Here is a 23,447-nt window from a genome sequence, read left to right as displayed (position 1 = left end):
AATGTTTCTGGAAAAAAAAAATGGAAGCAATCTATGAAAAAATAAAGCCTCTCCCCCCCCCCAAAAAAATGCAGGAACTTGAGAAACGCCACTCATTATACATTGGAGAAATATAACAAGTGAATCTGTTTTCAATATTTTGTCCTTATATTGATTTATTCTGCCACAACGTACCTAAGAAGGATATAGACTTTGACATGAGCTAGAGTCCTAAGACCTTGGGCCAATTGTTTATCGTCGATAGTCTCTAGCTTTCAAATCTATAAAATGAAGGTGATTTTGAGGACAACACAGTTACTCTTCCTCCTTTGGGTCCAATGAAACACACCTTTTGCTTCAACTATTTTAAATAAGTATTCCTTATCAAAAAAATTAATATCTAACTGTGACCCTAAGGTTTATTCAAAACTCATTTTCAGAGGAAACTGCTCAAGATAACTTGTAGGCATCTTTCTGAACATGTCACATCACCGAACACAGCCATAAGTATTTGAAATCAATACTTTGTGACTTGCCTTTTTTTGTCCCTTTAGATTTAGCCCTGAGCTTAAGAAAGAAATAAAAAGGCACTTTGGATTCTGCTATACTGGTATTAACTTGACATTTTTCTAGGAGTTAATTTTTGTTAGAAATCCTGGCAAGTTTCCGTCCGTGAGCTTTGGATCCAAAGATCACAGGGCTTCCGTAGCAAAGTTACAGGAGCCATAGACTGGTTTGGCTTTTCCATGTTGGTATCTCTCTCAGGACAACTTGACAATATCAGAACCTTTTGAGACGTGTCATGATTCTTCCAGTGATGATTTTTAGTTAGATTTCATGAGAATTCACCAGAACCCTATGTTGAAAAAGAGAAATTATGTCCTAAGTACAAAATGAGAATAAATAAATGAAGGGTATTTCTCTGGCCAGTAGTACAATGTAGTTTCAGGTTTAAAAAAAAAAAAAATCCCCTTACAGTTTAAAGGATTATGGTACATAAACAATGAATTTTGGAACACTGAAAAGAAATAAAATAATGAATACTGTTATGCCAAAATTAAATAAAAAAAAATTTAAAAAAAGAAAGAAATTAAATAAAAACAAAATAAAAGATTATGGTAGAAATTCATATATATATATGAATATACATAATAACACACACACACATACACACACACACACACACACACACATATATATATAAAATTCTAGATGGCTGAACTATCCTAAAAATATAGATAAAAAAATAGTCAAAAGGGTTAATTCTGGTAAGGAAAAATGGAGTACTGGAGGCATGAGGTGTATTTGGTTTTTCAGTATATACCCATTTATATTAAATAGTTCACCTGTGCATATTTTACCTAGCTTCCAAAAATATTAGTATGAAAATTAAAACATTTAGGAAATGATAACCAGTAAAGGGAAAAAAGGGACGATGGAGAACACGGCTTGTTTTAGTGTTTTGGGGTTTCCTCTGGATTCACATAGTGCATCACTGAGCATTTTTTTTTTTTAATAAGGGGTTATCCAAGGAGGGGTTGTTGTAGTTGTTTCATTTTTCACTGTGTTTTTGTAATAAAGTCCAACTCAGGACTGCTCATTCCCTGCTTATCTATAAGTTCATTCACAAGACTTCACCTTTCCTTCCTCATCTTCATCTACGTAAATCCTCCTCATCCAACTCAGGTTCCCTTTCAGAATCCTGATCCCATCTGTATCAAGCACTTTGAATAACCCGATTTTGTGCTACTAATTATCTTCCCACCTGAAAATGTACTATATCCGTGCTGAGATCGTAAACTACCAGACGGTGAGGACTACTGAACACTGTTTTCCACCATTCACTGTTTTGGTCACACCACATTTCTGTTACATTCCATTTGTTCATGGATTGTTCAAAGAGAGGCACTGCTTTTCTAGCGGAGACCACAACTTGTTCATTTTTAGCTGAAGTAATTACATTTTTAATAGCTTTTAATTTGCATTTGTTTACTCTCAACCTAATGAAATAACTAGGAAGTGCAGCCTCAGATTCCAAACCAGGGATCTGGCCTCACACAAATGTTGAGAGACAAGCAGAATTTATAGGCGCAAGATCTTTATAAGATAACTGGGAAAAACAAATCTCTCTGGCAATGCTGGGCTTGTTGGTCCACAGAGAGTAGAAAAACCAACGTCGTGTCTGTCTCCATTTGTAGCACATTGGCTGCTGGTGGCCCCCTCCGTAGATGAACTTCATCAAGTGTGAAAATAATCCTGGGACCATGGGAGACACATCATTAGCAAGGAAAATATATGTCTTTGCTGCAGCTCAAGGAGATGCAGCCCATTTAAATGAAGATAAAGAGGGCCAAACAAAAGAATTACAGTAGGAAATATGTGGCTGGACTATCAGTAGAGGAGACATAATGCTACCCTTTATCATTACTTGTCATCCCCGTGACAGACTATAAAACTACTCCTGCTCCACAATTCCGGACTCGTCACTTTCTGAGCCAACTTTTGCCTTGGCAGATGCCTGGCATGTTGCAGACATATGATTTATTGCCTCATTTAATCAAGGCTGTGAGGGAAACAATGAAGTTTTGTTTTGTTTTTTTTTTTTTTGGTAAATTACAAATGAGGCACCTTTCACTTATTCTTAGTGACAGAAGCAGTATATACATATATGTATCTATGTGTGGGTGTGTATGTGTGTGTTATATGTATATAAAACATCTCCAAGAAACAGCATTTATTTACTGCTTGGTTAATAAATTTAAATAATTTCTATTCCTCCTGCCTGCCCGCAAAAGAGAAATGTATGCAATATTGTAGAATATAAATGCCGTCATCCTGCATCACTGTTTTTCAGTTTTATTGTCATGGCAAAAACCAGCCTGAACAGATTCCAGGACTAATAAATGACCCTGCAATGGAGGTTATTGACAATTTAAAGGCCATATCACTTCATTTTGCTTCCCATTTTACAAATATATTGTATATTCGCTTGGGAATTTCTTCTAAAATTTGGGGGAGCTCCGGTTTGGCAGTGAAGGGGAACCATGCATCCAGCAAGTAAGCAAAAATTCCTGGAAATAATATTACCCATTTTAAAATGACTCCTTGGCACATCGATTAAGTTGAAATGAAGTGCATGTAGCAAATGCTAGGTTGTTGTCTTACCTAGGGAGGAAAAAAAATGGTTTCTAGAGTTCAGTGGTAAATAGGCAATTCATTTTGACATAACGAGGAAAAGTGATGTTAACAGCCAGAGGTCACCGAAAGCAGAGATGGAAAAGACCTATTAGATCATTTTCTCCATTCCCTGGAGAAGAGGGCCAAATGATATTTCATAGCGCTGGGTCCAGTTTAGCTTTCAATTACTCAAGCAAGGGGCTTTCACCACTTCAGCATTCTTGCAGGACCTGTATCTTTCTTCATGATTGCCGCTTTCCTGGATGTATCAATGAAGTATGAATCTCAGAATCAACTCTACGGGTGACCACAGAAGTATTCTGCGTTCACAATTAGACCCGCATACCTCAGAACCCATTTTCTCTTCTCTGGCGCAGAACTCCAGAATCATTTTCTTGGTCATAGCTCCTTTTCTCCTTCCTTAACTACCTCCATACTTTTCACCTCACCTCCCTTTCACTCTGAGTCTAAGCAGGAGCTATGTCTTTGGAAGGGAATCCTCTGAAACAAAATTCTTGCCAGTTTCCAAAGGTACCTGATCATGGCATCTAGCACATGTTATCCACACAGATCCCAAGCCCGTGTTGAATAAATGAATGAAAAACACCGACTCAAGAGACCATGGGAGGAGATGAAGTGGTGACAACAAGTTTAGACAGCTCATTCATAAATTGTACTGGAAAATGGAGTCGAGAAACCAGATAGAAGTTGGATTAGGGTGTGGGTCAAAGAAAGCTTGCTTTTTAAGAAAAGGAGATTGCAACATTTTGCTTTGAAGGTGGGATGACGCCATAGAAAGACCAAAAGTGAGGATGCAGGGAAAGACGGCACACCTACAGGAGCCATGTTCCTAAGCAGAGAAGAAAGGGTGGGATTGAATGGGCAAATGCCAGGGAGGCCTTATATGGGGGCACACATACTTCATTCCATCCAATAGGAGAGCACAGAAGAGGTGTTGATGCGTTGACAATTGGGCGGTATGAGAGGTGGTCTCAGTTCTCTTTCAATAAAGCAGAGAAAGGATTTTATGGCCATTAAAGCCCCCTTAGCCACTCCAAATTCTTCGATTTCCACTGAAAATAAGGACGGAGTTTTCGGCATCTTCTAGTTATGGAATATGGGAAGCCTGTTTACTTATCAGCCCCAAGCCCTGCGATGCACGCCTTTCAGCTCTTGGAATCTCAGCTAAGGAAAATTATAGATGTATAAAACACTTATTCACAAAAATGTTCATTACATATCATTTATAATAGCAACGCCTGTAATAACATAAACAACCTAAGTGAATAATAAGGAAAAATTATGGCGTATTTGAAATAATACTTCAAGGTAACATGGGGAATTTCAATGTTATGTTCCAAAAAACAAGTAGGCTCTAAATATAAGCACAAAACAATAAAGGAAAATATGAGCAGTGATTGACCCTTTTTTTTCCAGCTTTATTTGGGTATAATTGGCAAACAAAATTGTAAAGTTTTAAAGTGTACAGCATGATGATTTGATATACATTCACATTGCAAAAGGGTTCTTCCCTCTGTCAAATTTATTAATACATACATCATCTCATCTTTTTACCTTTTGGGGTGGTTGGGGGTGAGGACATTTAAGCCCGACACTCTTGGTAAATTTTAATGATACAAGACAGTGTTATCAACTATGGTCACCGTGTCTTCCATGAGATCCTCAGATCTCATCCATCTTATAACTAACAGAGGGTGGTTTTCTACCAGCCTCTCCCTGTTTCCCTACTCCCAGGCCCTGCCCATCACTTTCCTACTCTTTGTTTCTATGAATTTGACTTTTTTTTTTTAAAGATTCCATATATAAGTGATACCATACAGTATTTGTCTTCTTCTGGGTTATTAAGAGTGATTGATCTGGGATGGTAAACTCTTTGTGATTCTTCTGCTTTCGTTCCACTTTTCCTAAAATTTTCAGGTCTTTTACAATAATAATGTAATACTACCATAAGCACCAAATTCCCTATACTGAATTCCCTCATACTTAAAAGATTCCTGATGGATACATCTGGGTTCAAGTCTTTTATTTTCTCCTCACACATAATTGCTGAGATTTATTGTGTCCTTCCAATATTCCAGACACTCTATCACTATACACTTTAAGGCAAAATTGTTTTAAGTTTGTTTGTTTGTTTGTTTGTTTATTTGAGTAATCTCTACACACAGGGCTCGTACTCACAATCCTGAGATCAAGGGTCTCATTCTCTTCAGGCTGAGCTAGCCAGGAGCCCCCTTAGTCAAATTTCTTTCTGACCTTCATTTTCCTCATTTGTAAATAAGCATAATTTTTCTCCTGTGTAAAATGAGGATCCACTACATGTAAGACCTTTGAGTAGCTATTAGAAACACTCTGTAACTGTCAACATTATTATTACCATGTCCATATATTTGTCATATTTTGCTGCTTATTCTATTGCTTTTTTTTCATTCAAGAACATGAGACAGATTTCTGGTCCACTTAATATTTTCTTTTTTTTTTTTTTAATTTTTTTTAATTTTTTATAAACATATATTTTTATCCCCAGGGGTACAGGTCTGTGAATCACCAGGTTTACACACTTCACAGCACTCACCAAATCACATACCCTCCCCAATGTCCATAATCCCACCCCCTTCTCCCAAACCCCCTCCCCCCGGCAACCCTCAGTTTGTTTCGTGAGATTAAGAGTCACTTATGGTTTGTCTCCCTCCCAATCCCATCTTGTTTCATTTATTCTTCTTCTACCCACTTAATATTTTCTTTTTTAAACTTTAAACCAAAACAATATCGTATATGGTCCCTTTCCCTTTTGTTATGTAATAGCATTATCAGGAAATAGAGCAATTCCTTGAGAGGACATAACCTTTAGCAGCTCAGTTTTCCTCAACAAGGGCAGACAAGCCATTTCCTGCTTGCCTCCTTCTATACTGCAGTACAAGAATATTGTTAGAAACTTGGAGTTTCGGTAGCCTTGGGAACGGGACCAATTCCCAGGTATTTAATTTCATCCTGGTCTCATCTAAATTGAAATTTTGACATAGCATTTTTCTCACACTAAGGACTACTTTAGAGGAATTTTTCCAATTTGTCTTTATTTATTGTGAAGTCAAGCCAAACCCCACAGGTTTTGTGGCTGTTTTGGCAGTTATTGGTGACATTATTCAATCATTCACACACACACACACACACACACACTAATTTGAGGTTCCTGTAATTCTACCCATGAAACATGCCCACACAGTAATTCCAGCAGATGCTTCTAAGGAAACCGAAGAAAAACAAAATGGCTTTTAGCATGTATACGTGAATCATACTAGGACTTTTTTCAGCAGGAGGAAATGCAGAATTGAAAGCACTTTTGAAAGGACAGAGTTTTTTATTGCTCCCATTTGATATCTGCACTCATATACAGTATTTTCATTTATTTGTCTTTGTTTTTTCTATTCTACCTGAATTTTATGCTTTTTCGCTTGCAAAAGATCAATTTCTCCCTGTCTTAGGCATCCCAGCTTTGATTTTTTGTTTGTTCTTGTTTGTTTTTAGTCACTTTGATTTTCCTAAAAATTGCTGAAATGAATCCATAAATCCCTTAAGTTCAGAGGTGAATCCTATGCAGGATGCTAATTTGAAACATATTTGATTCCCCTGGGAGTGGTGACTTCACCTTATTAATACCTCGGTTGATATGGCGCAAGTTACCCTGTAACTGTTTAGGCCCAGAGTTTTCATTTCTCATCCTAAGCTTATGTTAAGGAAACAAGTTACAGAAAATTATTAATTGTTTCTATGGGAAAAATTTATTCTTAGTCCCAATTTTTAGAAATGGTCATTAGAAATCAAAGCAGCTCACAAAAGTCCTCTTGGCCAAGCAGTGAATGTGCGTTTGGGTACAAATAAATGCATAATTAACTGCAGCATTAATGTTGGAATACAAAAACAGTGTTAAAATCACATAACCTGATATTCAGCAGAATACATTAAGATGCTGTTGAAGTAGCTAGAAAATTGAGAAATACATGAATGAGACCTTTACTGTTAAGAACTTTAGAGGGTAAAAGCATAAATACAGATTCTTTTTATTTTTTTGTTGTTAAATATGCTTTCTAAAGTAGTTACCTCATATCTCAAGGCAAATACCTTACAAAATGGGCATTTTGACAGCTTGAGAGATTAAGGGGACCATTGACAGATAAAGAGTGAGTTCTCTTGGAAAAATGATGAGAAGATCAGATATTTAAAGGATTTATTGGTAAATGTGAGGGGATTCATTAACTAAGACAATTAAGTACAAGACACCATTTAGCTCCTGACATAACTGGTAATGCAAAAGGAAGACTGAGAGAAGGAGGAGGCCTGCTAGTCATCTAATGACTAGCCACACACCAGAGGAGGCAAGGCCTGCGGTGAGGTGCTTCTAGAGACATGCGCAGATCAGATAGTGTTCAGTCAATGGTCACGAGGACTGTGTGTAGACTGGAAAGTAGGATGTTTTCAAATAAGGTATTCTCAACTAATCCCTATTGCAGTGAGAGAAATGGAACACATCTGGAGGCTTTCCATGTACAATTTGAGTCCTGAAACATTTTTTAAAGATTTATTTATTTATTTACTTGAGAGAGAGATAGAGTGTGGGGGCAGTGGAGGGGCAGCAGGAGAGAGAGAATCTCAAGCAGCCTCCCCACTTAGTACGGAACCTGACACGGGGCTCAGTCCCACTACCCATGAGCTTATGAGCCAAAATCAAGAGTTGGACACTCAACCAACTGAGCCATCAGATGCCCCTGAGTCCTGAAACTTTGGTGTCTATGATGCTTTCTTACTCTGAGATCTGCAATCTCTATATTGAAAGTATCCGTCATTGTCAATACCCAGATTTTTACTTCCTTATGGAATATTTGGTATTGAGTGGATTAGAAAGAGTCACTTCAGAGAAATTTTTTGTCATTCTCAAGACTTTTATGTAGCTCTCAAGATGTTTGCTAGAGTGTTCCTCCATGTTCTACTAAAATGCAATTTGTTTAAATATGAATTTTACAAAAAGGATCATAAGGGCTTTAAAACTGAATAGGTACCTTTTCCGCTATCGATGGGAATGTAAACTGGTGCAGCTGCAATGGGAAAACAGTACGGTGTCATCTCAAAAAAATTCAAGATAAGATTACCACATGGTCTCATAATTCCATTTCGGGTATATTTCCAAAAGAATTGAAAACAAGGTCTGGAAGAGATACTTGGATACCTATGCTCATAGCAGCATCAGGCACAAGAGCCAAAAGTCACAAACAACTCAAATGACAAAAAAAAAAAAAAAAAAAAAAGAAAAGAAAAAAAGGGATAAAGAAATACAGTGTAATATTCTGCCCTAAAAAGCAAAGAAATTCTGACATAGGCTACAAGATAGGTAAACTCCGAGAATATTATGTTGAGTAGAGTAAGCCAGTAATAAAAAGACAAATACCATGTGATACCACTGTGGAGGTATCTAGAGTGGTCAGACTCAGACACAAAGCAGAATGGTGGTTTCCAATTGTTGGGAAAGAGAGAAGGGGTGGTTATTTAATGGGGATAGAGTTTCCGTTTGCAAGATCAAAACATCTGGAGACTACACAACAATGTGAACATGTTTAACCCTACTGACTGCAGTGTGAACTTGGAAATAGTTAAAACAGTAAATTTTATGCTGTGTTCTTTTACCATTATTTAAAAAAAAATGAATAGGTGAAAAGAAGAGGTGATCTAGATGAACCTAGAGATTTGCTCCCCTATGTTAACATTGATGATTCAAATGTTTGTGTAAGGTCTTTTTAATTTAACAGATTGCATTATACATAATGCTTTTCTACAATTAAACTATTCTCTAATATTTATAGACTAAAACCTAACACTTTCTTCAGCAAAATTCTTAAATATTTTCAGGGTCTAACAGCATTATACTGAACCAATAACTGTTTATTATGCTAATGGTAAGATTTTTACATTTGAGCTTTTAGACTGAATTATCACATAGTTGATGCAAATGGAAACGTATAATCTACATGGCCTATTCTCTGCAATAGACAGAATATTTAAAATCTAATAAAACCATGGAATTATTAAAAAGCAGAGATGTTTCCATTGTATTGAAATGGATTAATTTACAGTGAGTTCACATACTCAGCAACAGTATTACATAGAAAAGACCTCTGAGTTTGACCCAGTCTTCATTTCTTTTTCTTCTTTGAGGCAGGACTTACAGCACCAGAAGAAATAATATAAAAACAACAATTTTGCATTATAGTAAATTTTATTTGGCCTAACTTACAAAGAATTCAAAGTTCTCATTCTAGGTTCATGTAAAGAGAACAATTACAAACTATAAATTATATTCAGGATTGTGTTACTTTTATTCATTCACAGAAGTTCTTTCATTACCATGACTTTGGAAAGATATAAAATGTGTATAAAAATATCATATAATCTAAATATGGATTACTTGAGAAATATTTGAATCATCAGACAAGGCCGTTTTCAAATAGTCTTTAAGAAAGTACTGCAGGAAAGGAAAAATAGAATCCAAATTTTTTGTTACAGCAAAATATACATTACCTTTTCAAAATGATGTAAATAATGAATATACAAATTAAATTTGGATAAATGAACTGAAATGAAAGCTGCACCATGGATATATTACATTTCTGTAGGCATTTGTATATGTATACATTTATATAGGCAGTTTTTAGACCATTACCAAAATGTCAAAATATTTTGCATGAAGTAATCTATGTATTATTTACCCTCTTGCAAAATCATTCTAAAATATGTACTCTAAATATAAAAGATGACAAATAAAATAAATATTTTATCTGGGAATCTCTCTCTCTCTCTCTCACACACACTGTTTTTCATTTGTTTTGTTTGTTTGTTTGTTTGTTTTTTCTTGTTTTCAGAGTAAGTTCTTAATCCTTTTATATTGGTGGCACCTATAATTTTTTTTTCACTTTGGGGGCCTTTACTCATAAAGTATACGAGTAATCTTTGACATGTGAACATATCATGAGAAATTTTAATCTCATTTACAATCCTAAACATAGAGAAGGAAGTTTCCAATGAGTGACAATGGGCAATAGATCTGTGGCTGTTTCCTACTCAGTTAAGGGCCATGAGGTGGGCATACGAATAGGTGTCATGGCATTTTGTTTCTTTTGTGCTGGTCTGATTATGGTACACAGTTAAAGCTATTCTGAAAATATATAATTTAATTGTTCTTTAAGCAAATGATGAAAAAGAGAAATTGAGAGAGAGAAAAAGAGAGGATCCAAAGGAACTTGCTTAGTATCCAGATTTACCTAATTTGCCAAGAGAAGACCTTACCCCGAAATGTATCCCACCCCTCTTTCCTATGTAGAAACATAGGGATAAGAGCTGCTCAGAGAAAAGTACAGAATTCTCCAGGTAAACATTGCTCACAATTTCTCACTATGACATTTTTGTGTGAGAACAGATACTTTCTTGATACCGAAAGGATTTAACTGGAGGAGAAAATAACAAGAAAGAAATATGTGGGGAGGTGGAGCTCGGCTGAGCAGAGGTAGGCTGTGCCAGGGAAAGAAATGGATAGCCTGGGGGTGCCTAGCTGGCTCAGTTGATAGAGGATTCAACTCCTGATCTCAGGGTCATGACCCCTGTTCCAGGCCCCCTGTTGGGTGTGGAGTCTACTTAAAAAAAAAAAATTAATAATCCTTTAAAGTCATTTATTATCCAATCAGGGTTCATATTCCCCAGCTGATATAGAAGTAGGTGGTCTGGTACGTGTAATTACTAACAACTGCTTCCCCTATATTTCTCTCCATGCCCTGGTCAGCAGGCTTCCTAACTGCCATGGACTGTTTAAGAGCCCTTCTCAGCAGCTCTGTAAAGAACTGCAGAGAATCTGAGATTTCACTCTACTTACAACTGAGCAAGGTGGCCTGCCACTGTCCAGCGGAGGCAGAAGACATGAGAAATCCTGGATCAGAGATGATGAACTTTAGTACTGACAGCACAGTGCCACATGATGACCAGGATGCCTGAGTCACTTCCCCCTGCCCCCAGGTCACCCAGCGACAAGGCCAGTGTGCGCAGAGGGAAGAGCAGTTTGGTTTACTATAGTGAAGGACTCTTGAACTTAGGGAACCCAAATCTTTTATGATGGGAAGCAAGCATACCAAGGGAGACAATTTCTCTACCTTCCAAGCCTTATAAATAAGCATGCCCTTTGTTTCTGGAAGAGGCATGATCTCTGCCTTTCACTTCTACTTGCTATATAAACATCCTTGAAAAGATAACCTGGAATAAATGGTAGGCACAGCCTCCCTTACAAAACACTCAGAAATGCAAAAGACTTGTGAAGAATGGTGTCTAATTTTTCCTTCTCATGACTGCACATGTCAAGGACTCTCTTGGGGAAAAAAAAAATCTTAAATTCTTTCCAGAAGTTGATAAAAATATAGTTGGTCAAAGTAGCAACCACCCATTGTAGCCGAGAAAGGAGGATATTTGGGATCGTGTAGGTTTCGTGGTGATCTTGTTTTGGTCTCACTTTATAATGTTCTCTGAGTTATTTTGTTGGGTGTTGATGTCCTGTGGGATTGTTACCTCCAAGGGACAAGATGGCTTTGCTGTGAGCATCAGACCAGTTCCCAGACATCAGAGACTGCTTTTTATTTTCTCAGCTCTATCTTAGAATCAGGATTCATATTAGATTCTCTCAATGCGACTGGTTAGTACACTGTATTTCTTAAGAATCATTTAATTTTTAGGATTCTCTTTTTATCTCTTTTCTTTTTCCTTTTAGTCTATTTGTTGAAGAAATCAAGCCATCTGCCCCAGGGAACTTCCCATAGTTTGGATTTTGCTGATCATTCCCCTGATGTGCCATTTGACGTGTTCTCCAATCCTTTGTTTCCAATAAATGGTTTATTAGATCTAAAGGCACGATCAAATTCATTCACTGCTTTTGGCAAGAACACTTTATAGGCAGTGATGTGTTCTTTCATTAGGAGGCACATAACTAGGTGACTGAAGCTCCTTTTGTGATGTTAGCAGCCGTTGACGGCTTGATCCATTAGTTCATTAGCAGTTGCAAAAGGATGACATTCTAATCCTGTCCCCTCTTTTTTAATGTGAGCGGGCATACATTTTGTCCATATATTTAAGTTCGGTGTCCCCAGCTATTTCCCAAATGACTTCAGAGGCCTTGTACGTTAAAAGAATAGAAAATAGGACATTCAGAGACAGAACCCAGTGGAAATCATAATAGAGGTAATTGAATATGGTTTCACAAATGCTATTGCTTTCTTGGTTGAACTTTTTGTGTTCTAGAGATAATGTGAAATGTCTATATTTGAATGCTATCAAAAGGAACAGATTTAGTGTGGTCAACCAGAAAATAAAGAGATCGACCGTTTTCTGGAGCTCAATGAGAAGCTTAAAATCTGTAGATAGGCATACCTCCTTTCATTGTCCTGTACTTTATTGCACTTTGCAGATACTGCATATTTTTACAAACTGAAGGTCTGTGGCAACCCCACATCAAACAAGTCTATCAGGGCCATTTTTCCAACATTTGCTTACTTTGTGTTTCTGCGGCACACTTTGGTAATTCTCATAATATTTCTTTGTCATTATTATTATATTTTTTATAGTGCTACCTGATCAGTGATATTATGATCTGTGATATTATAAGGGGTTTTGTAAATATCTTTTTTTTTTTACTATGATACCAGTAATTTGTGAGGAATCCTGTAGTTTGCATTTGAATGACTTCAGTATACTTGCACCCTTTGATTTGACCTAAGGAAGCACTAATAGGTTTTGAATGTTGACTGTGTGTTTGAGAGACCATTAAGATAAGACCTAATATCAAAAATTAGAAGCCAAGTAACTTGTGCAGATCTTTGATGTTACTGTTGTAATTGTTTCGGTGTGCCACAAACTTCACAAATATAAAGTGAACTTAATAGATGAACGTGTGTTCTGACTGCTCCATGACAAGCCCTTCCCCCATTGTCTCCCTCTCGTTGGGCCTCCCTCTTCCCTGAGACACAAGGAAGGGCTTTCCTGAACTCTTCCCTTAATATTGAAATTGGGCCAATTAATAACTCTACTCTGACCTCTAAGAGTTCAAGTGAAAGAGTCACACGTCTCTCCGAATTTAGCGAAGAAGGCATGTCAAACTCTTCGCTAAACTCTTTCTGAATTTAACGAAGAAGCCATGTCAAAAGCTGAGATAGGCTGATAGTTTGTCCTCTTGAATCAAACAGTTTATAAATTTAAAGAAAAATTTCTTCAAGTAAAATTCAAAGTGATACCTCAGTGAACACATGAATGATGCAAAAGAGAAACACCCTTATTGCTGATGTGGAGAAAGTTTGAATGGGTCCAGGTAGAAGACCAAACCAACCACCACATTCCCTTAAGCCAAAGCTTGATCCAAATCAAGGCCCTTACTCTCTTCAATTCTGTAAAGGCTGGGAGAAGTAAAGAAGCTGCAGAAGAAAAGTTGGAAGCTACCAGAGGTTCGTTCATGAGGCTTAAGGAAAGAAGCCGTAACAGAAGAGTGCAAAATGATCAGGGTCCTTGGATCAAGCTCCGCATTGGGCTCCCTGCTCAGCAATGAGTCTGTTTCTCCCTCTCCCTCAGCAAGTGCTGATGGAGAAGATCTAGCCCAGATCATTAATGAAGGTGGCTATACTTAATAACAGATTTTTAGTGTAGATGAAAGAGCCTTCTCTTGAAAGAAGATGTCATCTAAGACTTTTTAGAGCTGAAGAGAAGTCAGTGCCTGGCTTAAAACTTCAAAGGACAGGCTGACTCTGTTGTCAGGGACTAACGCAGCTGGTGACTTTAAGTTGAAGCCAATGCTCATTTACTATTCTACAAATCCTAAACTTTTAAGAATTATGTTGAATCTACTCTGCGCTCTATAAACAGAACAACAAAGCTTGGATGACAGCATATCTGCTTACAACATGGTTTACTAAATATTGTAAGCCTACTGTTGAGAACCTTTGCTCAAAATGAAGATTTCATTCAAAATATGGCTGCTCATTGACAGTGCGCCTGGTTACCCTAGAGTTCCAATGGAGATAGGCAGCTGATTGATATTATGTTCATGCCTGCTAATACAAAATCTATTCAGCAGTCCATAGATCAAGGAGTAATTTCAATTTTCAAGTCTTATTACTTAATAAATACATTCTGTAAGCCTTTAGCTGCCATACATAGTGATTTCTCTGATGGATCTGGACAAAGTAAATTGAAAATCTTCTGGAAAGGATTTACTGTTCTAAATGCCATTAAGAACATCTGTGAATCATGGGAAGAGATCAAAACATCAACATGAACAGGAATTTGGAAGAAGTTGATTCTAACCCTCATGGATGACTTTGAGAGGTTCAAGATTTCAGTGGGGGAAGTAATTGGAGATGTGGTGGAAATAGCAAGAAAACTGGAATTAGAAGTAGAGCTTGAAGATGGGACTGTATTGTTACTATCTCACAACCAAACTTGAGTGGATAAGAAGTTTTTTCTTATGGATGAGCAAAGAAAGTGATTTCTTGAGAGGGACTCTACTCCTGGTGAGGTTGCAGCAAAGATTGTTGAAATAACAACAAAGCATTTAGAATATTACATAAACTGAGTAGATAAAGTAGCAACAGTGTTTGAGAGCTTTGACTCCAATTTTCAATGATGTTCTGCTGTGGGTAAAATGCCATCAGCAATATCACATGCTCTGGTGAAATGGGTGGAAAGAAGAGTCAATTGTTGCAGCAAATCTCACTGTTGTCTTATATGAAGAAATTGCCACAGCCCACCCCGCCCCACTCCAGCAACCACCACCCTGATCAGTTAGCAACCACCAACATCCAGGCAAGACCCTCCACCAGCAAAAAGATAACAACACACTGAGGGTTAGCCCTTTTTAGCAATAAAGTATTTTCAACTAGGTATATACATTGTTTTTAGACATAATCCTATTACCTACTTAATTGACTATAGTATTGCATAAATAAAACTTGGATATGCAAAAAACAAACAAACAAACAAACTTGGGTATACAAAAAAAAAAAATCCTTTTACTTGCTTTACTGCAATTTTGCCTTTTGTGTGGTGGTTTGGAACCCAACCTCCAATATCTCTGAGGTATGCCTGTATTTCTCCTGTGGAAAGACTGTTAGAAAAATTCTCTACAGGCCCTGCTATGTAGAGAGTTATTCTGAACATAGTCACTTTGGGTTAAAATATACACATGACATATGCCAAGTGGATTAAGAAATAGAAACATATGTTCTCTAATGGTGAAGTACTTATCACTCTGATATAACTTCAAATTATCCAGAAAACTGAGCTTTGTACTTACAGTATATTTTTGTTATGAGGATTAACTAGAAAAGGTAGATATTTATGTTAATGTGTATTTATATTCTTTTACATTTCATAACTCCTAACAATTAGGGGTTCCTGGGTGGTTCAGGCGATTAAGTGTCTGCCTTGGGCTCAGTTCTTGATCCCGGAGTCATGGGATCAAACCCTGCATTGGGCTCCCTGCTCAGCAGAGAGTCTGTTTTCCCCTTCTCCCTCTGCCCCTCTGCCTGCTTGTTCTCAATTTCTCTCTCTAATAAATAAAAGCTCTATGACCCAGCAATTGCACTATCGGGTATTTACCCTAAAGATACAAACGTAGTGATCCAAAGGGGCACGTGTACCCAAATGTTTATAGCAGCAATGTCCACAATAGCCAAACTATGGAAAGAACCTAGATGTCCATCAACAGATGAATGGATCAAGAAGATGTGGTATATATACACAATGGAATACTATGCAGCCATCAAAAGAAATGGAATCTTGCCATTTGCGACAACATGGATGGAACTAGAGCGTATCATGCTTAGCGAAATAAGTCAAGCGGAGAAAGACAACTATCATATGATCTCCCTGATATGAGGAAGTGGTGATGCAACATGGGGGCTTAAGTGGGTACGAGAAGAATAAATGAAAGAAAATGGGATTGGGAGGGAGACAAACCATAAGTGACTCTTAATCTCACAAAACAAACTGAGGGTTGCTGGGGGGAGGGGGTTTGGGAGAAGGGGGTGGGATTATGGAATTGGGGAGGATATGTGCTTTGGTGAGTGCTGTGAAGTGTGTAAACCTGGTGATTCACAGACCTATACCCCTGGGGATAAAAATATATGTTTATAAAAAATAAAAAATTATATATAAAAAAAATAAAAATAAAGAACCCATAATAACTAACACAGACTCTATATGATCTTAAAGTCAGGCTCTACTTCATTTTGCCAAAATCAACATATACAATTCAAAGGCATTCATCTCCAAAGGTGTATAATTAAATATAGAAATCCCTATCTCTAGATAAACAGAGTCTCTTTGTCCCTCTTGCTCTCATCTTGGGATGTAAATTAGGGAATTCAAAGGAGATAGAAGGAGCTGGACAACAACTCAATGAGCCTCTAAGGGTAGCTGTTTGCTTGGCCTTTGGTGGGTCCTCACTTAGGACACACTGGCCATGCTCTATAATAATGATAGTCTCTAGATTGTCCCTTGGGAACAGTTCCTCAGAGGTAGACTAGAAAGCTGTCCGAACTCTGTTACTATATTTTCTGATATAATAAGCATGATTTATTGAACAGATGTAAATCTTTGATGAACTTACAGCACTTCAAAGTCATTATTTTAACATCAGTAACAGTCTTACAGACAGTGAACCACAGGAGATTAGACAGGTACTGTATTGACCAAAGAAAATACTCTGGAGTTCACTTTTTGACTAAATCTTTGATATGCCTTAGCTTTATTTTGATTTGACTCTTGCTTTCAAAAGTGAGACATAGCCCAAAGAAACACCAAATTACCAACCATTAGGATGCTTTTGTGAAAAAACTACGTACTCAATAAGGTTAGATTTACTCTGTAAGTAAAACTTCACTGGAGGAAACCATAGAATAATAGAACTAGAAGGAATATTTAAGACATTTTTCCTTCCTTACAGCTAAGGCCAATGAGGTTAAATGGGATGCAGTGACCCACTTTCTCATGTCCTCAACTCTTGACTATGCAAATCATTGAAGGAAATTTTATTAGTGTTTAGCTGCTACCCCTAACCTTAAATAAAGGAATGAATGATCGATTCTCCATAAAAGTTCACGGAGTATAAGTGAAATTTTTGGAAAAAGGAAAATTAATTGAGAAAACTGCTAAATTTAATATTCACAGTAGCAGGACACCAAAATTTCACTTCAGTACAAAATTTCATTCCTTATTGCCCCACAAAGATACAAGAAACCCTGGCAAAAACTGGCGTGTTTGAAGCTATGTTCACTAGTCTGGGTCATCAGGATATGGCTCAGTGGGTTTTAACTAGTGGTCTTATATTTTCTGGTTCCCCAAATGTCTCATAGTCCCTAAAGAAAACTTCCAGTTTTATAAAAATACCAAAAATTCTCTTGTCATTATTTAAAATTGAAGTTCAAAAGGGATCTTCAGAGATACTGTACTTGGATTAAAATCATATAAAATCATGTTTAAAATCATCTTAGTAATATTTTAGAAATTAATCTTAAAATTGTTCATATACAAGAAGTATAAAATGTTTTTTTTTTTTAAGATTTTATTTATTTATTTGACAGACAGAGATCACCGGTAGGCAGAGAGGCAAGCAGAGAGAGAGGAGGAAGCAGGCTCCCCGCCAAGCAGAGAGCCCGATGTAGGGCTCGATCCCAGGACCCTGGGATCATGACCTGAGCCGAAGACAGAGGCTTTAACCCACTGAGCCACCCAGGTGCCCCTAAAATGTTTTTAATTTAAAGCCAAAGCCATCTCCACCATCCCCAGTAACTCCGTTGTATGAGAATCTAATTTGCTAATCAGACTGATGATACCTGTTTTCATTGTAAGTTATAGGAAATTAGAAATTACAGCTGAACTACTAAACAAGAATGGACCCTTCACAAGGGCAGTCAACTAGATCATTATTCTGAGACAAAGCAACCTAATGATTACTACAAAGTTCAAACTAAAAGAATTGATTTGAATGATTAGGGGACTCTATCTAGGGTCAAACCCTTTGTGTTTTGTGGATTCATACCATACAATTCCTTTAGTATGTTAAAATGGGCTTTGATCAAAGAAAAATACCCAGAACCAGATAACGTGCATAGAGAGAAAGGAGACACGTAGAGATAGTCCCCCACTGAGTTTCAGAGAATTTCGTATAAACTAAAAAGTAGAGAAATCTAAACCCAAAGTTGGACAACCACTCCAACCACTCCCAGGTGATCAAGGAAGTGACTATCATGTTCTAGAGCCATTTCCTCAAACACAGCTACAGAGAATTAGTCCTCCTCTCCCCAAGAGGCCCCTTTAATCCTTAGGGTCAGAGAGGAAAGAAGTACCTGCACCCAGACCACCAAGACCATACTCACATGGTACCTGCTAAAGAACAGTGAGGCTTAATGCAAGAACACAAACAAACACTGTTTTGGTGGGTTTAACAAATGTTTACTCTTTTCCATCCCCAATGACTGTTGTGACCCCGTTTCCAGGAGACACTACGTTTCTGTGGCCAAATAGTTTACAAATAAACCTATAGAATGACACCTGTTTGTACGTTGGAATACAGATAGGATTTCAGAGCCAGAATAAATTACAGTAATGAGATATGGCCTCTTCTTAAACGTTTATTACTGTGAGAAACCCTGAACGAATGCAAGCCTTTCCGGGCTAGCATATAGAGAGCTCTGGGACTGATCACTTGCCACTTACTCTTTGCCTCTGATTGCACGACTAGGTTACGGGTCTCTGCTTTATTTCCCTAACAGGTTAGTAAGCCCCGGTCTTATTCACAGGTGGCCCCTCTGCCGTGCAGCCCTTGGGAATCTCTCTCTTGCACAGGTGGGAACAGAGGAGGGGTAAGCAAAGAGAAGAGGGGCAGAAGATAGGCTCTTGGCATGGCACACCTGTCTTCAAGAGTTGGAGACACTTTGCAGCCAGCTTCTCTGTGAGAAACTGTGATACCACCATAAAGTTATATGTGTTCACTTATTGGTGGCCAAAACCTTTCATTCTTTAAATTCTCAATCAATAGAAGATGATGAATTATCAAAATCTCACCAAGAAATACAAATTCTAGATTTTTCATCCTTCAGGCTGAGCCTTCAAAGGCATTTCTTCAGCTAGACAAGCTGTTGTTTCTCTTCATAAGTACATGTGAGTTAGGAGGTATTCAATTATTGAATGTTTACCGAAAGAGCACTGTAAGGTTTCTGACTAAAAGCCAGATCCTCCCCACCACACTCTAAGAGGAGAATATCCCCCAATTGCCTGTGTTTTGTAGATGAGGAAATTCAGGATAAGAGAATATATTTCACATATATTCATATATTTCACTGGTGCTGACCTCCCACCTAGGTCTATTCTGACTCCAGATCTGTAATCTTTGCTTTCTGTACTCTGATCTCTATAGGTCTGTTCATTACAGGAAGAACAAAATAGAAGGAAGCCTATTTTGTGCTAAAACACTCTTGTGAAAGACCCCACCAGTTTCTTTTGTAAGAAAAATTAGAAAACTAAGTGGTTTTTACTTGATCTACTTGTAAAGCTTAGTTACGGGGCAGTCAGAAAACAAAAAAAGAAAATTGAGCTGTTTTTTTGGGTTTGTTTCTTTTTTGAGAGAGAGAGACAGACAGAAAGCATGTGCAATGCACACACAGTGGAGGGAGGAGCAGAGGGAGAAGGAGAGAAAATCTTAAGCAGACTCCATGCTCAATGAGGAGCCCAATGGGGGGCTCAATCTCACTACCCTGAGATCATGACCTGAGCCGAAATTAGGAGTTGGACATTAACCAACTAAGCCACCCTGGCACTCTGGAAATTGAGATTTTTTTTTTTTAAACACTATGTTAATAAGAAAAAATAAAAATAAAAATAAAAATGAAGGCTTATGTATAAAGAAATTCCAATGTGAGTAATTCTGACATCGGTTAAATTGGATTGCAGGGAAAGGACACATAAATCCTTACTTGAATCCTTATTTCTACAGATCATAGGTGGAGACTTAAAAATAATATTGCCTTTGATTGCACCATGTAGAGAAAGTCTGAAAGAGGAACTATAGAACTTACTGCGTACTAAGATTCTGTTACTGTGACTAGTAGAGGTTGCTTATTGGAAACTCCAGTAGTGGGTGTTATGCAGGGCGTGTATTGCATGGAGCACTGGTTATGGTACATAAACAATGAATTCTGGAATGCAGAAAAGAAAAGAAACTCCAGCAAAGCCCTCCTATGTTAGATACAGGAGAGTGAAAGCATGGGATGTAAATTATATGAGTACAAATTCCACAGAAAGACACCAAAAACACTTACTTGACATTAAAGACCTAAGATATCAATGCATCTTATAACAGCCAGGAGGAGATCTTTTTTTGCTGTAAATTAGCTATCTGATTCAATTTGGTTCCCACAGTTTGTTTTTAATTAGGCAAAGAGACATTTTTAAATTTTTGTTTTCTAAGCTTAAATAGCTTAAGTTCAAAATAATTGTGTAGTATCTGTCTGCCTTCCTTTTTTCACATCTAATTTTAACAGCAAGTCAGTCACTTTTACACTTCGAATCAGACCCAGATGCTGAACTTCTTTATTAGTTTACTATTACCCTGTGGGGGGAAAAATCTGTTTGGTTCTTGTTGATTTGAGAGATACAATTTTTTTTCTTGTAGTTTTCCATGCATTATTTTCAAAACACAGAAACTAGGATGGCCTTGCTGGAAAGATCCCTCTTGTTGAACACAGTCCAGATGCTGGAATGTTCATCTGACTTGACACAGCAGGAACCAGAGGGCCAATGCCCACCATGGCGAAAGCTGGCCAGGATTAAGCATGGTGACAGCTGGCCAACAGTCATTGCATGGTACAGCTCTCGTGGGTCTGTGTCTCCTAGTATTCAAATAAAGGGCAGTATTTGCATTTTATAAAGCTTTTTGGAAAGTACAAAGTTAAAAAAAAAACCTGTGGGTGTAAAATTTTATTAGTATCTCTCCTTGAGATGAAGGGAGGAGAAAAATGGATGTAAGTTTGGAGTCATCGTTCACGTACACTTAATGCGTAAGCACCCACGGATAATTCCGCTGCAATTAATGTTCTGTGGTCTTTCTCTACATTCTCTGTTTCGTCCCTAGAACACTTGAAGGATAAGTTAGAAAAATATATGGCCCGCTTTTCCAAAGTAAGGATTGTTCGCACCAAGAAGAGGGAAGGGCTCATCCGGACCCGCCTCTTGGGGGCATCAATGGCCAGAGGAGAAGTCCTGACGTTCCTGGATTCCCACTGCGAGGTCAATGTGAACTGGCTGCCCCCGCTCCTTAGTGAGTACGCATGCTGATGGTGGCCTTCCGGGGACCAGCAGGGCCTGGGGACTCACCCTCCTTCAGAGGGACTGTGTGGCTGGCTTCTGTCCAGTTTGCAACCAACAGAGGCGAGAGATTCCTTCTACAGTTTTTACAATGAGAGCCTCGAATTCTATCTTAACCACAGCTGAGAACAAATAGGTCACTAGAAAACTGCGTTAAAATTGCCATTTTTAGATACTACCAACCGCAGTCTAACTTAAGGTTTGCAATGGTTTCATTTAGTTTAGACGTTCTCCTTTATTGTAGTTATAGTGGTGAGGTAAATACTAAAAGAAGAAAGTACTTAAAAACACGATCTCGGGACACCTGGGTGGCTCAGTCAGTTAAGCGTCTGCCTTCAGCTTAGGTCATGATTTCAGGATCCTGGGATCGAGTCCCGCATCAGGATCCCTGCTCAGCGAGGAGCCTGCTGCTCCTTCTGCCTGCCCCTCCGCCTGCATGTGCTTGATCTCTCTCTCTGACAAACAAATAAGATCTTTGAAAAAACTATCTCTCTACAGTTCAGATTAACACACACACACACACAGAATATAACAATTATTACAGAACTGTTAGGAAAAGAGGAAAGACAATGATTAAGCCCCAGAATACAGTTCAAGTGCAAGTGCCCTGACATTTTTGTGGATTAAAATGCCAGTTCTCCCCTCAACTCCTGGCACCGGTCTAGAGCCCCAAATATATAATCTCCCAAGTTTACAGAGGACCTCCTCAAGCACTCCGAGCTACTATCCAGATGACACATCTCTAAGGCTCACAAGATGGCTCAGAGTCAGGGAAGAAGCAGCCTTGCTGTCACATTACAGTTAAACTGTTAGAAACATGAAAGAACTAAGAGTCATTCAAACTAGAAAACGCTTGTGTGACTCAGTTGGAGCTTGACTATTTTGTTTTTTATTTCACCATGAAGTCAGATATTAAGTCCAGTACTGGATGAGGAATAAATTGCCAGACTGGAAAAATATATATATAGATATATAGATATATAGATACAGATATATATACATGTTTCTAAAAAGTTCTTGGTGTGCACGTACTGTACTCCTTATTCTTCCAGATTTTGGTAAATCAACTTTTATTGTAAATATATCCCTGGCCTTGGAGCTAAAGCCAGTAAAAACGGCCTTTACAATACGCTGCCTCAGAAAGAATGATTTGCTATTGACTACTGTGTAGGATTTCAACTAGAACCAGCAAAGCTCCATTAGTAAAAGACATGGGCGGGTGGGGGTGGGGGCGGGGAATCAATTGAAACTGTGTAGGATTTAAGACAGGAAATGACCATCAACTAACACCCCACCGCCTCACCCAATCCGCACACACCTGCCCAGGCGACTGCCCAGCCATCGTAATCAACAGGAATGTTTCAGTGCTCCTCTGGCCAGAGACTCCTCTGAGCTTTTAATTAAAAGTACCTTGTTCAAGGACATAGCAATTTAGAGTTTCATCAGCAACAGTGAGATTCCTGCAAACTGAACTTGACCTATACGGTGTCGAATACTCAAGGAAGTCAGCAAAAGGCCTAATTTATTTATGAACCAAAGCAATTCCTAAATGCCAATTATCAAGCCTCTGATTGTTCATATGAATCTAAAAGGGGGGAAGAAGAGAGAGAGAGAGAAAGAAAAAAATAAAGAGAAACCCACTTTTTCTCATTAAAGCATTTCATTTCCTGTAGGCTTGATGGATAAGAAATGATTCAAGCTCAGGATCACTATCTTTTTTTTATTTTCCTCTATCAGTGTCCTGACACATCATCCAAAATGAAAAAAAAAAAAAAAAAAAAAACAGGCGGAGCTACACAGTTTCTTGGTTCATTTTTCACCTTGGGATTATACCTGAATTT

The 23,447-nt window shown here is 37.9% G+C and overlaps 1 protein-coding gene across 1 annotated transcript in view; it reads left to right on the top strand.

Annotated features, from left to right (window-relative positions):
* Positions 1-23,447, top strand: part of GALNTL6 (polypeptide N-acetylgalactosaminyltransferase like 6) — a 1,244,627-nt gene that overhangs the window by 1,011,543 nt on the left and 209,637 nt on the right. Inside the window, exon 6 of the mRNA XM_059177707.1 lies at positions 21,374-21,559. Coding sequence (XP_059033690.1) covers positions 21,374-21,559 — 186 coding nt within the window. The remainder of the gene's footprint in view (positions 1-21,373; positions 21,560-23,447) is intronic.

Source organism: Mustela lutreola, chromosome 1 (assembly GCF_030435805.1).
Source record: "Mustela lutreola isolate mMusLut2 chromosome 1, mMusLut2.pri, whole genome shotgun sequence".
Lineage (NCBI taxonomy): Eukaryota > Metazoa > Chordata > Mammalia > Carnivora > Mustelidae > Mustela > Mustela lutreola.
The sequence above is the reverse complement of the archived record's forward strand: the minus strand, read 5'-3'. Positions and strand labels throughout refer to the sequence as shown.